The 15,801-nt window shown below is 37.9% G+C and overlaps 1 protein-coding gene across 1 annotated transcript in view; it reads left to right on the top strand.

The window, feature by feature from the left end:
• The first annotated feature begins 993 nt into the window (after nucleotides 1-993).
• IGSF10 (immunoglobulin superfamily member 10) overlaps nucleotides 994-15,801 on the top strand; it is a 41,364-nt gene continuing 26,556 nt past the window's right edge. Inside the window, exons 1-3 of the mRNA XM_024769069.1 lie at nucleotides 994-1,187; nucleotides 2,569-2,698; nucleotides 5,502-5,892. Of these exons, the coding sequence (XP_024624837.1) occupies nucleotides 994-1,187; nucleotides 2,569-2,698; nucleotides 5,502-5,892 (715 nt within the window). The remainder of the gene's footprint in view (nucleotides 1,188-2,568; nucleotides 2,699-5,501; nucleotides 5,893-15,801) is intronic.

The following is a 15,801-nucleotide window of genomic DNA, read 5'->3' as shown; positions in this document are numbered from 1 at the left end:
GATCCTTGGGCTTCACCCACACGTGGGTAACAGATACCATTTTTCCAACAAGCTGAGCATATTTCTTCCCTGGTTATGCTCCCCCACCCCCATGGCAGACGTGAGGACGAGGAGAAGGGACCAAGAAAAGAGGCAGAGGGATGTTCTAAGCAGAGCAAAAGCAGACAGCATAATGCCTGCGAGGGGTCAGTGTGGCCCACTGCGGCGCAGGTGCAAGGCTCAAGCCCTCTCAGCTGGTCAGTTACGATTACTCTCGGTCATCGTTTGGCAGTGACATGTACAATGTGTCTTTTTTGTCAAGGACTTGAGGACATGTTGGAAAGAGATTTATTCGTCCTTTCAGTGGATTATTACGGCTCTTAAAAATGTTTTTTGAAGAAGGTTTGATAAAATGAAAAAACAAACATGTTCAATGATAAAAATGTGTTATGAAATTTCATTTGATCATATATATGCAGTAACATCCAACCCAATATGTAAAATGCTGGAAGGAGTGTGGCAAAATGTTATTGATTATATCTGGGTGGTGGGAAGTATGAGTGATTTTATTTTCTTTTTTCTTAGTTACAGCTTCTAAATTTTGTGTCGCACATGTATTAGTTTTATAATCAGTTTTTTTAAAGTCTAAAAAACTAAAGCATAAACAGGAAACTAAGCCTTATGTACTTCAGTTGTCACAATATCTCCATTATGGTTTCCACTTTCCTTTTTTAATGAATCTCTAAGTAATAGGGATTGCTGCTTTTCATTAAGAAGTGAAAAGCGGTAAAGGAATTTCACAACAATAAATATCCTGCTTGATCACAAGGATCCATATGAGGCCAGCACACACTATGGCTTTGTAAAGAGTAAGCTTTACCATAAAAGTTGTGAATGAAATTGGCCCCTTACGACCTTTTAGGAAGGTCTCCCAGATTACCAGTTACTGTGTGTGGTCTACTGGAACTTTTCTCAAACCATATTTATAACTCGGAGGTATGATGTTTTTTCAGGATGAAGGTGAAAAGCAGGGGAAGCGCCAGCTTACTGGTCTCCTTCGCTGCAGTCTGCCTGGTGGTCTTCCCCGGGGGCAGGGCCTGTCCTCGCCGCTGTGCCTGTTACGTGCCTACAGAGGTGCACTGCACGTTTCGGTACCTGACCTCCATCCCACACAGCATCCCGCCCAACGTGGAACGTATCAATCTAGGGTACGCAGGGGCCCTTGTCTTGCTTCCTTCTCAAGGAGGGATTGATTACACTGCTGACTTGTCCTCAAAACACTTGTGACTTTGGGAGATTAACCACAATTCTTTTTAACAGTATTTCTCTTCTGAAATGAGTACATGAGGATCTTATGCTTGCTGGGGCAATAAAAAATTTTTTTCTGTTAAACTTTTACTAAGAGAAAGTTCTTCTAGAACCCATAGTCACTCGTGGTAGGCTGAGAGGCCCATGATTATAGAAAAGCTGCATTCTGGCTACATTTTTGCTGGATAATAATATAGCTCTTGTTAAGAATTAGCGTTATGATATATCAGTAAGAGGTAACAGGACAACTGGAGGCGTCCTCTTATACACAAAAGATATATATGAAAACTCAACTAGATCGTTTTTTAAGGCCCTTGGATTTTTTCTCCATAGAAACCGACTTATTTAAAAGGCTTTAAAAATGCGTAAATTAAATCTGCTAAAAGGCAACTGTATTTTAAAAGTTGATGAAAAACTGTGTGTGTGAGTGCACATACAAGCAGACTTAACATTGTTTATTTGACATTAGTGGGCGCCTACTATGGGCCAAACACAATGGTGGTACCAGGGATACAATGATGAACAAGATATATTATTCATTTCTAGAAACCATAGTTAAAGGGAGAAGACAGTTGTATAGTTAGTACAATTTAATAAGAACTATAATAGAGCACACGAAGTGCCTTGGGAACAATCACTAATAATAATAGCTAACACTGTGTCCTGGCATTGAGCTAAGAACTCTTCATGTATGCATTCATTTAATCCTCATAACCCGTTTGAAGTAGGTTCTATTATTTGCATTTTATAGACAAGGAAACTGAGGCACAGAAAGGTTACTGATTTAACCCAGGGTCAGCTCTACTCCCAGGCACCTGAGTTTATACTCATACCCAAAACATTTGGCTTCAGAGCCCAGGTTTCTTAACCATTACTTCATAATGATGAATTACACCTGGGAGAACAAGGGGGCCATGTTATTAGAGAATGGGCTGGGTCTTAACAGTGTTCACAAATAGGGCTAGAGTCAAAGGCATTCCAACCTGCAGGAACAGCATATGTACAAAGGTTTGAAAATGGGAAGGGATGTGGCATTTTCCGGGAATCTGAGTAGGATAATTGTAACTGAGACCGCAAGGGCTGGGTTGGAGGGGCTGACCTTCTGTGGCATCTGATGAATTTCAACAATATTTCAAGCATTGGATTATCTCCTTAGAGCACAAGAAATAAAAAGGGGGCGGGGAGTGAAATTCAGTTCTATGTGTGTGTTTGTTGGGTTTTGCTTTGACATTTGAACTTTAGTTGACTTCGCTTATGCCTAGAATGATGTTTTTATTTCAGGTACAACAGTTTGGTGAGATTGACAGAAACGGATTTTTCTGGCCTAAACAAGTTGGAGTTATTAATGCTACACAGCAATGGCATTCACACAATCCCTCCTAAGACCTTCTCAGATTTGCAGGCCTTGCAGGTGAGACTGATGTGGGGAAGGGGCAGGTTAATGCGGTGAGATGTGCCTCCAAAAGCTACCTGTTCCTAGAGAACCCCCAAAATCAACACTCTGTAAATTAGATGTAGACATCAAGGGAAAATGTCAAATAACTGATTTCTTTTTAAATGCAGCTGTATGTGGAAATTAGAATAAGAAAATTCTGATTTTCTCATACCTCAGGCTCATAGAAAGAAAAAAATTATCAATGCCCAAGGATTGCTAAACCTTTAAAATTTAATCCTAAAAGGCCACTTCTAGTCATGTTCATCTGGGAATTGAATGTAGTTTCTAAAAATAATTGCTGTCTTTACATAGAAGTTAGCTTTCTATAGAGCGATATACTTTTAAGTTTCACTTTACTTATGCACTGCCTTATTCAAACACTTTTTTACAGTTACGGGGACTTCCAAGAATGCATCGAATATTGTAAGAATTACCACCCCAGTAGGAAAGAAAGCAAAAGGTAGAAGAAATCTTAGGAACAAGAACAAAGGGAATGCAGGGAACTGCAGGCATAAAGATCAGTATGTCTGCTGTAAGTAGGACTTGAGGCTTTTGAGAAGCTAACTCAATTTTTCAGTAAATTAAAAAATAAAACTACTGTTCAGGGAAAGTACAACCACATCTGATTTTAAATTAGAAAAAAAAATGTTTCCCAAAGCTCCTCATAGAAGAGATACAGTGCAATAAAAAAAAGTCAGTTCTATCCTTAGAAAAGATAAAATGCCAGTGTGCAGTGTGAGCCTTTTTCCATCACACTAAGCCTCTGTAAAACCATAGATTTAAGTCTAGGTATGTGATTCTGTTGGTTTGGCTTAATCAGGCTTTATTTGGAATATATATCTTCAGAGGATTAGATGGAATACATTTCATTCATGGAATTCACACATATTTGTTTTCTTGACCAGGTTTTCCATAGATATTGATGAACATTGAGTTTGATAATATTTGGGGCAAAGCTGTTCCATGTTGTCAATTTCAATTTTCTTTGCTTATTAGGGAACTTGGCATTCCAGAAAAACATTCTCAACAGAGATGACAGATTAGGTCAAATTAGGATAATATGATGATAAATCATTGTTTTTGCTAGCATTTCTTTTTCTTTTCTTTTTGGGAGAAGGGGGCGTGTTCAGTTGGTAACTGGAGAAGGAATTGGAGAATACACACACACTACTGAAATATTGAAAAACTTTTAATTTCAATTCAAAATCAATTAAAAATCATATTACTCATAATAGCTAAAAAATAAAAAGCACCCAAATGTCCATTGACTCATAAATGGATACACGAAATATATTACGTGTATACAGTGGAATACAACTCAGTAATAAGAAGGCATGAAGGACCGATATGTGCTACAACAGGGGAGGGTCTTGGAAATATTATGCTAATTGGAAAAAGCCAGACACAAAAGACCACATATTGTATCATCCATTGTTTAAAATGTTGACAATAGGCAAATCCACAGAAACAAAGTAAATTAGTGGTTTTCTAGGGCTAGGAGGAGGGGGGGAATGACTGCTAATGGGTATCAGTTTTTATTTTGGGGTGATGAAAATGTCCTAAAATTAGATAGTGGAGATGGTTGCACAACCTTGTGAATATACTAAAAGCCACTGAATTGTACGGTTTAAAAAGGTGGATTTTGGGGACTTCCCTGGCGGTCCAGTGGTTAAGACTTGACCTTGCAGTGCAGGGGGTGGTGCGGGTTTGATCCCTGGTCAGGGAGCTAAGAGCCCACATGCCTTGTGGCCAAAAAACCAAGACAAAAAACAGAAGCAATATTGTAACAAATTCAATGAAGACTTTAAAAATGGTCCACATAAAAAAAAATCTTTTAAAAAAATAAAAAGGTGGATTTTTATGGCATGTGAATTATATCTCAGTAAAGCCATTTTATTTATTTATTTTTAAATTTATTTATTTATTTATTTTTGGCTGCGTTGGGTCTTTGTTGCAGTGCACAGGCTTCTCATTGTGGTGGCTTCTCTTACTGTGGAGCATGGGCTCTAGGTGCATGGGCTTCAGTAGTTGTGGCTCACGGGCTCTAGAGCACAGGTTCAGTAGTTGTGGCGCATGGGCTTAGTTGCTCCGCAGCATGTGGGATCTTCCCGGACCAGGAATCGAACCCATGTCCCCTGCATTGGCAGGCGGATTCTTAACCACTGCGCCACCGGGGAAGTCCAAATGCATTTTAAATGTGAAAGATAAAATCATATTTCTTATGAAAAATTCAGGTTCAAGAAATCTTAAGTTTACTTGAAATGTCAAGATACTTTTGTATATGGTTGAAAATTTCCATAATACGTTTTTTAAAAAGTATACCATATACAAAAATAGAATAATATAATGATCCCCAATGCAGCATCACCCAGCTTCAGTAGTTATCAACACATAACAGATCTTGTTTCACCTGTACCTCCACCCACTACTTTTCTACTTCATTGCATTGTTTTGAAACAAATCTGAGATATCATAATGTTTCATCTATAAGTCCTTCAATACATATGTCAAAGTTATGGAATCTTTTAAAATGAACCATAACATCAGTATTATACCTTAAAATTATAGCAGTAATTCCTCAATATCATAAACTGTTCATGAATATTCTAATTTCCCTGATGTTCTCATACTTGATTTGCAACTCGTTTGTTTGGATTAGGATCCAAACAAGGTACACACACTGCATTGGATTAATCTTAACGTATGTTTTACTATGGATATGATTTTCCTTTTTGTGATAATCCCTTTGACAAAATAAGTGTGTTCTTTTTACTCTTAGGTCTTAAAAATGAGCTATAACAAAGTTCGAAAACTTCAGAAGGACACTTTCTATGGTCTCAGGAGCTTGACACGGTTGCATATGGACCACAACAATATCGAGTTTATAAACCCAGAGGTTTTTTATGGACTCACCTCTCTCCGACTGGTGCACTTGGAAGGGAACCAGCTCACTAAGCTTCATCCAGATACATTTGTCTCCTTGTGCTACCTCCGGATATTTAAAACATCTTTCATTAAGTACCTATACTTGTCTGATAACTTTCTGAGCTCCATCCCTCAAGAGATGGTCACCTATATGCCTGATCTGGAAAGCCTTTATCTTCATGGGAATCCCTGGACCTGTGATTGTCATTTGAAATGGTTGTCTGACTGGATACAGGAGAAGCCAGGTACCTGGACTGTTTCTTTCTTTTTTTTTTTTTTTTTTTTGGAGTATAATTGCTTTACAATGTTGTGTTAGTTTCCGCTTTATAACAAAGTGAGTCAGTTATACATATACATATGTTCCCATATCTCTTTCCTCTTGCGTCTCCCTCCCTCCCACCCCTCTAGGTGGTCACAAAGCACCGAGCTAATCTCCCTGTGCTATGCGGCTGCTTCCCACTAGCTATCTATTTTACGTTTGGTAGTGTATATGTGTCCATGCCACTCTCTCACTTTGCCACAGCTTACCCTTCCCCCTCCCCATATCCTCAAGTCCGTTCTCTAGTAGGTCTGTGTCTTTATTCCTGTCTTACCCCTAGGTTCTTCATGACATTTTTTTCCTTAAATTCCATATATATGTGTTAGCATAGGGTATTTGTCTTTCTCTTTCTGACTTACTTCACTCTGTATGACAGACTCTAGGTCCATCCACCTCACTACAAATAGCTCAATTTCGTTTCTTTTTATGGCTGAGTAATATTCCATTGTATATATGTGCCACATCTTTATCCATTCATCCGATGATGGACACTTAGGTTGTTTCCATCTCTGGGCTATTGTAAATAGAGCTGCAATGAACATTTTGGTACATGACTCTTTTTGAATTATGGTTTTCTCAGGGTATATGTCCAGTAGTGGGGTTGCTGGGTCATATGGTAGTTCTATTTGTAGTTTTTTAAGGAACCTCCATACTGTTCTCCATAGTGGCTGTACCAATTCACATTCCCACCAGCAGTGCAAGAGTGTTCCCTTTTCTCCACACCCTCTCCAGCATTTATTGTTTCTAGATTTTTTGATGATGGCCATTCTGACTGGTGTGAGATGATAACTAATCTGCCTGGAGGTGTTTCCCCCGTAAGTAGGGAGTGCCAAGGTAATTTAGCTGGAAAGAAAATGAAAGCTCAATAATAATTCAATGAGAATGAACTCTCTTAGTTCATTAATGAATAATCTTTCATTAATTCAGGTCAACTATCCAATCATCACTCCTGGCTTTTAGCAAGATTGGGAAGTAAGAATGTATTGTGTGTTACTCTCTTCCCTACTTACCACAAGGCATAAAAGCCCTTCCCTCTTCTTATCTTCCCTTCAGTCATTCGATCAATACGTATGTTTTGGAGTTCTATTCAAGCCCTGTGCCCAGTGATGCAACTACCAAGAGCACTGTCTCTGCTCTAACTACACTGCTGGTGGGATACAGATAAGCAGACAATCAGAGTGTAAAACATGCTTTGATGGGGAAAGTAGAATTTACCAAGAAGAGGGCAAGATCCATTCAGTCACTTAGTTATTGTAAACTTATTATGTACAAGAGGCCAGAGACAACACAGGGATCCCAAAGTGAACAGAACTGATGAAGGTCCCTGCCTCCATGGAGCTTACATTCTTGTTGGGGAAAATGGACAGACAACTAATTGCACTATCGTTAAAACCTGATGAATCATTTCAGTTAATCAAGTCCTTAAGTAATGACTGAAAGGAGTCCATTGATTTTGGCGTCAAATGGGTGGTTGGTTGCTTTGGAAAGATCGATGAGAGCTGGATTGCTGTGTGGGGGGAGGGGGAGGCAGGGCCACAATTGACTCTGGAGAGGTTTGGCTTGAGGTGAGGTAGGAATGGTGGCCGCCAGCTGGAAATGTGCCATCGTTCAGGACTCCGAGCATCAGAGAGACCTGAGCACGTTTAAGGTGAGACGAGATTGTTGAGCAGAAGGTAGCAACATTGCAGAAGGAGCAGATCATCAGTGGAGCAAGTCCCCTGAGATGACTGTAGGGCAAGAGACCCAGCCATAGGGGAGGGATTTCCCTTAGGAGGTAGGAGGGAAAGGACTAGATTGGCACAGAGGCAAGTTCCTGGGTGTAGTGGAGGAGAGTAAGAAAGTTCTTATCTGATGGCTTTTCCTTCTTCGTGACGTTGTAGGAGAGGTGACTGAGGAGGGTGCTAGGAAAGGGTCAAGGTCGGAAGCTTGAGAAAAGTGGGAAAATTTGAAGTTGCTGTGGTGAAATATATATATATATATATAGTGTGTGTATATATATATAGTGTGTATATATATATAGATACACAATCGTATGTATATATGTATGTATATATATGTAGTCAGTCAGTATAATTAGTCAAAAAGTGAACTACTTTAGGCCAACAGACATCACCTTTGCTCTTCAAGAGTTTGCAGTCCTGTAGGTAAGTACGATGAACACATAAAAAGATAATAAGGCTATGGGTGAAAAACATCAAAATGTTTATATAGAAGATTTAGTTCTGTAGGAGCCAGAGTCAGTAAGTTACTTCTGCCTTGACTAAAATGGAGGAAAATTGTGCTGGGGCACAAAAGGTATACCGAAAGGACAGGAAGGAATAATAGGGAGCGAGCAGAAAGGTAACATATGCTCAGTTTGTGTTTGACATTGTGCTCGATGCTTTCTATTTAATCCTCACAGTAATCCTCAATTTACAGATGAAGAAACTGAGGCTTAGAAAAGCTGGGTATCTTGAGCTAGTCATTTAGACTCTTTTATGCATCAGTTTTCTCACCTGTAACATAGGGATAATAATAATTGGAAAAAATAATTAAAATACATATAAAGTGCTTAGCACAACATATGACACAAAGTAAGCACTCAACACACGTGAAGTATTATCGTGATTTTCATTGCCACCCAGCTCACACAGCTAGAAAGTAGAAAAGTAGAAACTGAAAAGTCCAGACCTTTTTCTATAATGTATTTGGGATGGAGAAACTGCTTTGTACATAAAACCAGATAGAATAAGTCTCATGAAGAGGGCAGTGAACAGCCCAATTTGCCTGGCATGGAGTCAGTAGAGACTGGCAAGGTATTTTGGTTTTTTTAAATTGAAGTAGAGTTGATTTGAATTGTTGTGTTAGTTTCTGGTGTACAGCAAATTAATTCAGTTATATATATATCCTTTTTCATATTCTTTTCTATTAGAGTTTATTACAAGATATTGAATATTGCTCCTTGTGCTATACGGTAGGACATTGTTGTTTATTTTATATGTAGTATTGTATCTGTTAATCCCAAACACCTAATTTATATACCCCCTTTCCCCTTTGGTAACCATAAGTTTGTTTTCTAAGTCTGTGGGTCTGTTTCTGTTTTGTATTTGTGTCATATTTTAGATTATCCACATATAAGTGATACCATATGGTATTTGTCTTTCTCTGAGTTACTTTGCTTAGTATAATCTCTAGGTCCATCCATGTTGTTGCAAATGGCATTATTTCATTCTTTCTTAGGGCTGAATAATATTCCATTGTGTATATATATTTACCACATCTTCTTTATCCATTCATCTGTCAACGGACATGTCTTGGCTATTGTAAGAAGTGCTGCTATGAACATTGGGGTACACGTACCTTTTTGAATTAGAGTTTTCTCCAGATATATGCCCAGGAGTGGGATTGCTGGATCATATGGTAACTGTTTTAAGTTTTTTTAAGGAATCTCCAGTATGTTTTCCATACTGGCTGCACCAATTACAACAGTGTAGGAGGGTTCCCTTTTCTCTTCACCCTCTCTAGCATTTATTATTTATAGACGTTTTTGAACCCAACTGTGGGGAGTGCTGAGTGCCAGACTAATTTTTTTATTTTATCCTATTGACAAAAGGGAGATTTTATAGTGGAAGATTTGAATGCAGGGTTTCCCAATGAAATGCTTTTTAGGGATGGCCAATCTGTTAGCAGTGGAGAGGATGGACCCGGGGAAGGGGGTGAAATGGGAACCCAACTAGGAAGTGTTCATTGGTGTTTCATGTCTGGAGAATGAGAAATTGAATTATGAGGTGACCACACCTGAAAGTAGCTTCACAGATACCTAACAGGCAGTACGGACTGAGCGGGGTTTTCCCAATACTTTCTAATGCTATGGAGAAATAAAGGAGAATGAGGAATGAGAAAGAACTTCTGGATTTTCATGCAGTTGCTAGCTGGACTACAGGGAGAGGATGGTGAGCAAATGGGGAAACTCATCTGAGAAAGGTAGAAGTGAAAGAAGAAATAAGATTTTGCCCACAGGAAGAAGTGATTCTGTGCTCAGTTCCTACAAAGTGTTAAACCTACTTGCCATTTTGCTAGTTACATGCTCTGGTAATAAAATCAGGCTAATATATATGGTTAGCAGCTAACATTTCATCAGGTGGAGTATGCCACTGACTGTTAGCTATCCAGTTATTTTACATACTAAAGAATTTTTTAAATGACCTAATAGAGCCCGGGAATTGCCAAACTAGAGCCCATAGGCCAATTCCATCCCTGTACAAGCTTTCGTAAGTAGAGTTTTATTGGAACACAGTCATGCCCAGTTCTTTACATATCATCTACAGCTGCTTTGGTGCTATGGTGGCATAGTCGAGCCATTTTGTCAGAGACCTCTGGTCCACAAAACATAAAATCTTCACTCTGTCTGGTCCTTTACATAAATAGTTTTCTGACCCTGGCCTAGAGAACAAAGCCCAAGCTCGTTGGCCCATCATGTCAGGTCTTCCCAGCACGTTCCTTGCTGGGTCTCAGCCTCATCTCCTTCCTTTCCAGCTCTCATCCCAGACACACTGCACACTGTTTTACCACCTCATACCTGCTCCTTCCCTGTCTGGAGCACTTTTCTGCCTGATGGGCTTCCAGCCACAAACTGCTCAGCACTCATCCCTACTAGGAAGGGGTGTTGCCTTTCCTATGTCTAATTTATCTATCTCTAGCCCCTAGAAAGTGCCTAGAACATAGTACTCAGTTTTTGTTAAGATTTTATCAAATAGCCATTTGGATGGTGAATACAAATGAGTCCACCAGCCACCTATGGTCTTTTTTTAAAAATTGGGCTATAGTTGTTTTACAATGTTGTGTTAGTTTCAAGTGTACAGCAAAGTGATTCAGTTATATGTATACATATACCTATTCTTTTTCAAATTCTTTTCCCATTTAGGTTATTACAGAATATTCAGCATAGTTCCCTGTGCTACACAGTAGGTCCTTGTTGGTTATGACAGTAGTATGTATATGTCAATCCCAAACTCCCAATTTATCTCTCCACCCCACCTTTCAGCTTTGGTAACCATAAGTTTGTTTTCTATGTCTGTGAGTCTGTTTCTGTTTTGTAAATAAGTTCATTTGTATCATTTTTTGAGATTCTGCATATAAATGATAACATATTTGTCTTTCTCTCTCTGACTTACTTCACTTAGTATTATACTCTCCATGTATGTCCATCTTGCTGCAAATGGCATTATTTCATTCTTTTCAATGGCTGAGTATTATTCCACTGTATATATGTACCACATATTCTTTATCCACTCATCTGTCAATGGATATTTAGGTTGCTTCCATGTCTTGCCTATTGTAATGAACATTGGGCTACATGTATCCTTTCTAACCACAGTTTTCTCTGGATATATGCCTGGGAGTGGGATTGCTGGATCATATGGTAGCTCTATTTTTAGTTTCTTAAGGAACCTCCATACTGTTTTCCATAGTGACTGTACCAATTTATATTCCCACCAACAATGTAGGAGTGTTCCCTTTTCTCCACACCCTCTCTGGCATTTATTGTTTGTAGACTTTTTGATGATGGCCATTCTGACTGGTATGAGGTAGTTTTATAGTTTCAAGTGTACAGCACTCTCATTGTAGTTTTGCTTTGCATTTCTCTAATAATTAACGATATTGAGCATCTTTCCATGTGCCTCTTGGCCATCTATATGTCTTCTTTGGGGAAATGTCTATTTAGGTCTTCTGCCCATCTTTTGTTTTATTGGGTTTGTTTTTTTGATATTGAGCTACATGAGCTGTTTGTAAATTTTGTAAAGATTAACCCCTTATCAGTCTCATCATTTGCAAATATTTTCTCTCATTCTGTGGGTTGTCTTTTTGTTTATGGTTTCCTTTGCTGTGCAAAAGCTTTTGAGTGTAATTAGGTCCCATTTGTTTATTTTTGTTTTTATTTTCATTACTCTAGGAGATGGATCCAAAAAGATATTGCTGCAATTTATGTCAAAGAGTGTTCTGCCTATGTTTTCCTCTATTGAGTGTTATAGTACCCAGTCTTATGTTTAGGTCTTTAATCCACTTCATTTTTGTGTATGGTGTTAGAGAGTGATCTAATTTCATTCTTTTACATGTACCTGTCCAGTTTTTCCAGAACCATTTATTGAAGAGACTCTCTTTTCTCCATTGTATAGTCTTGCCTCCTTTGTTATAGATTAATTGACCACAGGTGCATAGGTTTATTTCTGGGCTTTCTATCCTGTTCCATTGATGTATATTTTTATGTTCTGTGCCAGTACCATACTGTTTTGATGACTGTGGCTTTGCAGTATAGTCTGAAGTCAGGGATCCTGATTCCTCCAGCTGTTTTTCTTCCTCAAGATGGCTTTGGCTATTTGGAGTCTTTTGTGTCTCCATACAAACTTTAAACTTTTTTTCTAGTTCTGTGAAAAATGCCATTGATAATTTAATAGGGCTTGTAATTTAATAGGGATTGCATTGAATCCATAGATTGGCTTGGGTAGTATAGTCATTTTGACAATACAGTAAGTCCCCTACATACGAAACTTCAAGTTGTGAACTTTCAAAGATTCAAACGTGCATTGAAGGCCTGATGGAATTGGAGGACCAGAGGAAGGATGAAGAGAGACAAGAGGAAGAAGAAGTAACTGAAGAACCAAAGAGATTCACAGTGTAGGAGATGGCAAGGGGATTTTATTTATTTGAGGAGGCACTGTTAGTTTTTGAGACACAGGATCTGAATGTAGAATGGTACACGAAGGTTGCAGCAGCCATTCAGGATGTAATCCAGTGCTACCGTTATCATCTATGATGAGAAAAAAAGAGCTACTACCCAGACATCACTGGATCATTTTTTTTCAATAGGGTAGATAGAATTGAATCCAGCAAGGAACCAGAACCTGTGCCGTCAATGTCAAGCATGAGTGAAATTGCAGCTTGCCCTCTATACTATTGCTGACGATCCTTCAGCTCTACCGTCTCCCACCTCCTCTTCCTCCTCCAGTCAGTAACTCTTCTTGCCTATTCACTCAATGCCAGCCCCTGTATGCCAGCTGTTGTACTACACTATTGTGCTTTTCAAGGTACTGTACTGTAAGGTTAAATATGTTTTATTTTTTGTGTTTGTTTTTTATGTATTATTTGTGTGAAAAGTATTATAAACCTATTACAGTACAGTACTATATAGATAATTGTGTCAGTTGGGTACCTAGGCTAACTTCGTTGGACTTACAAACTGGATTTATGAACACGCTCTTGGAATGGAACTCATTCGTGTGTAGGGGAACTACTGTATTGATTCTTCCAATCCAAGAACACGGTATATTTTTCCAACTGTTTGTGCCATCTTCCATTTCTTTCATCAGCATCTTATAGTTTTTGGAGTATAGTTCTTTTGCCTCCTTAGGTAGGTTTATCCCTAGGTATTTTATTCTTCTTGATGTGATCATAAATCTGATTGTTTCTTACTTTTTCTTTCTGATTTTTCATTGTTAGTGTATAGAAGTGCAACAGATTTCTGAGTATTAATTTTGTATCCTGCAACTTTACAGAATTCATTGATGAGCTCTAGTGTTTTCTGGTAGCAGCTTTAGGATTTTCTATGTATAGTATCAAGTCATCAGCAAACAGTGACAGTTTTAACTTTTCCAATTTGGATTCCTTTTATTTATTTTTCTTCTCTGATTGCTGTGGCTAGGACTTCCAAAACTATGTTAAATAAATGTGGCGAGAGTGGACATCCTTGTCTTCTTCCTGATCTTAGAGAAAATGCTTTCAGCTTTTCACCATTGAGTATGATGTTGGCTGTAGGTTTGTTATATATGGCCTTTATTATGTTATGTTTCCTCTATGCCCACTTTCTAAAGAGTTTTCCCCATAAATCAGTGCTCAATTTTGTCAAAAGCTTTTTCTGAATCTATTGAGATGATCATATGGTTTTTATTCTTCAATTTGTTAATGTGATGTATCACACTGATTGATTTGCAGACATTGAAAAAAATCCTTGCATCCCTGGGATATATCCCACTTGATAGTGGTGTATGATCCTTTTAATGTATTGTAGGATTTGGTTTGCTAGTATTTTGTTGAGGATTCTTCCATCTGCCAGCCCCTGTATGCCAGCTGTTGTACTACACTATTGTGCTTTTCAAGGTACTGTACTGTAAGGTTAAATATGTTTTATTTTTTGTGTTTGTTTTTTATGTATTATTTGTGTGAAAAGTATTATAAACCTATTACAGTACAGTACTATATAGATAATTGTGTCAGTTGGGTACCTAGGCTAACTTCGTTGGACTTACAAACTGGATTTATGAACACGCTCTTGGAATGGAACTCATTCGTGTGTAGGGGAACTACTGTATTGATTCTTCCAATCCAAGAACACGGTATATTTTTCCAACTGTTTGTGCCATCTTCCATTTCTTTCATCAGCATCTTATAGTTTTTGGAGTATAGTTCTTTTGCCTCCTTAGGTAGGTTTATCCCTAGGTATTTTATTCTTCTTGATGTGATCATAAATCTGATTGTTTCTTACTTTTTCTTTCTGATTTTTCATTGTTAGTGTATAGAAGTGCAACAGATTTCTGAGTATTAATTTTGTATCCTGCAACTTTACAGAATTCATTGATGAGCTCTAGTGTTTTCTGGTAGCAGCTTTAGGATTTTCTATGTATAGTATCAAGTCATCAGCAAACAGTGACAGTTTTAACTTTTCCAATTTGGATTCCTTTTATTTATTTTTCTTCTCTGATTGCTGTGGCTAGGACTTCCAAAACTATGTTAAATAAATGTGGCGAGAGTGGACATCCTTGTCTTCTTCCTGATCTTAGAGAAAATGCTTTCAGCTTTTCACCATTGAGTATGATGTTGGCTGTAGGTTTGTTATATATGGCCTTTATTATGTTATGTTTCCTCTATGCCCACTTTCTAAAGAGTTTTCCCCATAAATCAGTGCTCAATTTTGTCAAAAGCTTTTTCTGAATCTATTGAGATGATCATATGGTTTTTATTCTTCAATTTGTTAATGTGATGTATCACACTGATTGATTTGCAGACATTGAAAAAAATCCTTGCATCCCTGGGATATATCCCACTTGATAGTGGTGTATGATCCTTTTAATGTATTGTAGGATTTGGTTTGCTAGTATTTTGTTGAGGATTCTTCCATCTATGTTCATCAGTGATATTGGTCTGTAATTTTCTTTTTCTTTTTTTTTGTGGTATCCTTGTATGATTCAGGGTGATGGGGGCCTCATAGAATGAGTTTGGGAGTTTCCGATCCTATGCGATTTTTTGGAAGAGTTTGAAAAGGATAGGTGTTAACTCTTCTCTAAATGTTTGATAGAATTTGTCTGTGAAGCCATCTGGTTATGGACTTTTGTTTGTTGGGAGATTTAAAATTACAGTTTCAATTTTAGTAGTTGTGATTGGTCTGTTCATATTTTCTATTTCTTCCTGGTCAGTCTTGGGAGATTGTATCCTTCTAAGAATTTGTCCATTTCTTCTAGGTTGTCCATTTTATTGGCATATAGTTGCTTGTATTGATAGTAGTCTTTTAGGAGCCTTTGCATTTCTGTGGTGTCCATTGTAACTTCTCGCTTTTCATTTCTAATTTTATTGATTTGAGTCCTCTCCCTTTTTTTCTTGATGAGTCTGGCTAAAGATTTATCAATTTTGTCTATCTTTTCAAAGAACTGACTTTGTTCCATTGATCTTTTCTATTCTCTTCATCTCTATTTCATTTATATCTGCTCTGATCTTTTTTTTTTAATTTACTAGTGTTGGTTTTTTTAATTTTTGAATTTAATTTTTATACAGCAGGTTCTTACTAGTCATCAATTTTATACACATC

Source organism: Neophocaena asiaeorientalis, unplaced genomic scaffold, assembly GCF_003031525.2.
Source record: "Neophocaena asiaeorientalis asiaeorientalis breed wild unplaced genomic scaffold, Neophocaena_asiaeorientalis_V1.1 scaffold118, whole genome shotgun sequence".
Classification (NCBI taxonomy): domain Eukaryota; kingdom Metazoa; phylum Chordata; class Mammalia; order Artiodactyla; family Phocoenidae; genus Neophocaena; species Neophocaena asiaeorientalis.
Note: the sequence above shows the minus strand (reverse complement) of the source record. Positions and strands in the feature narration are given on the sequence as shown.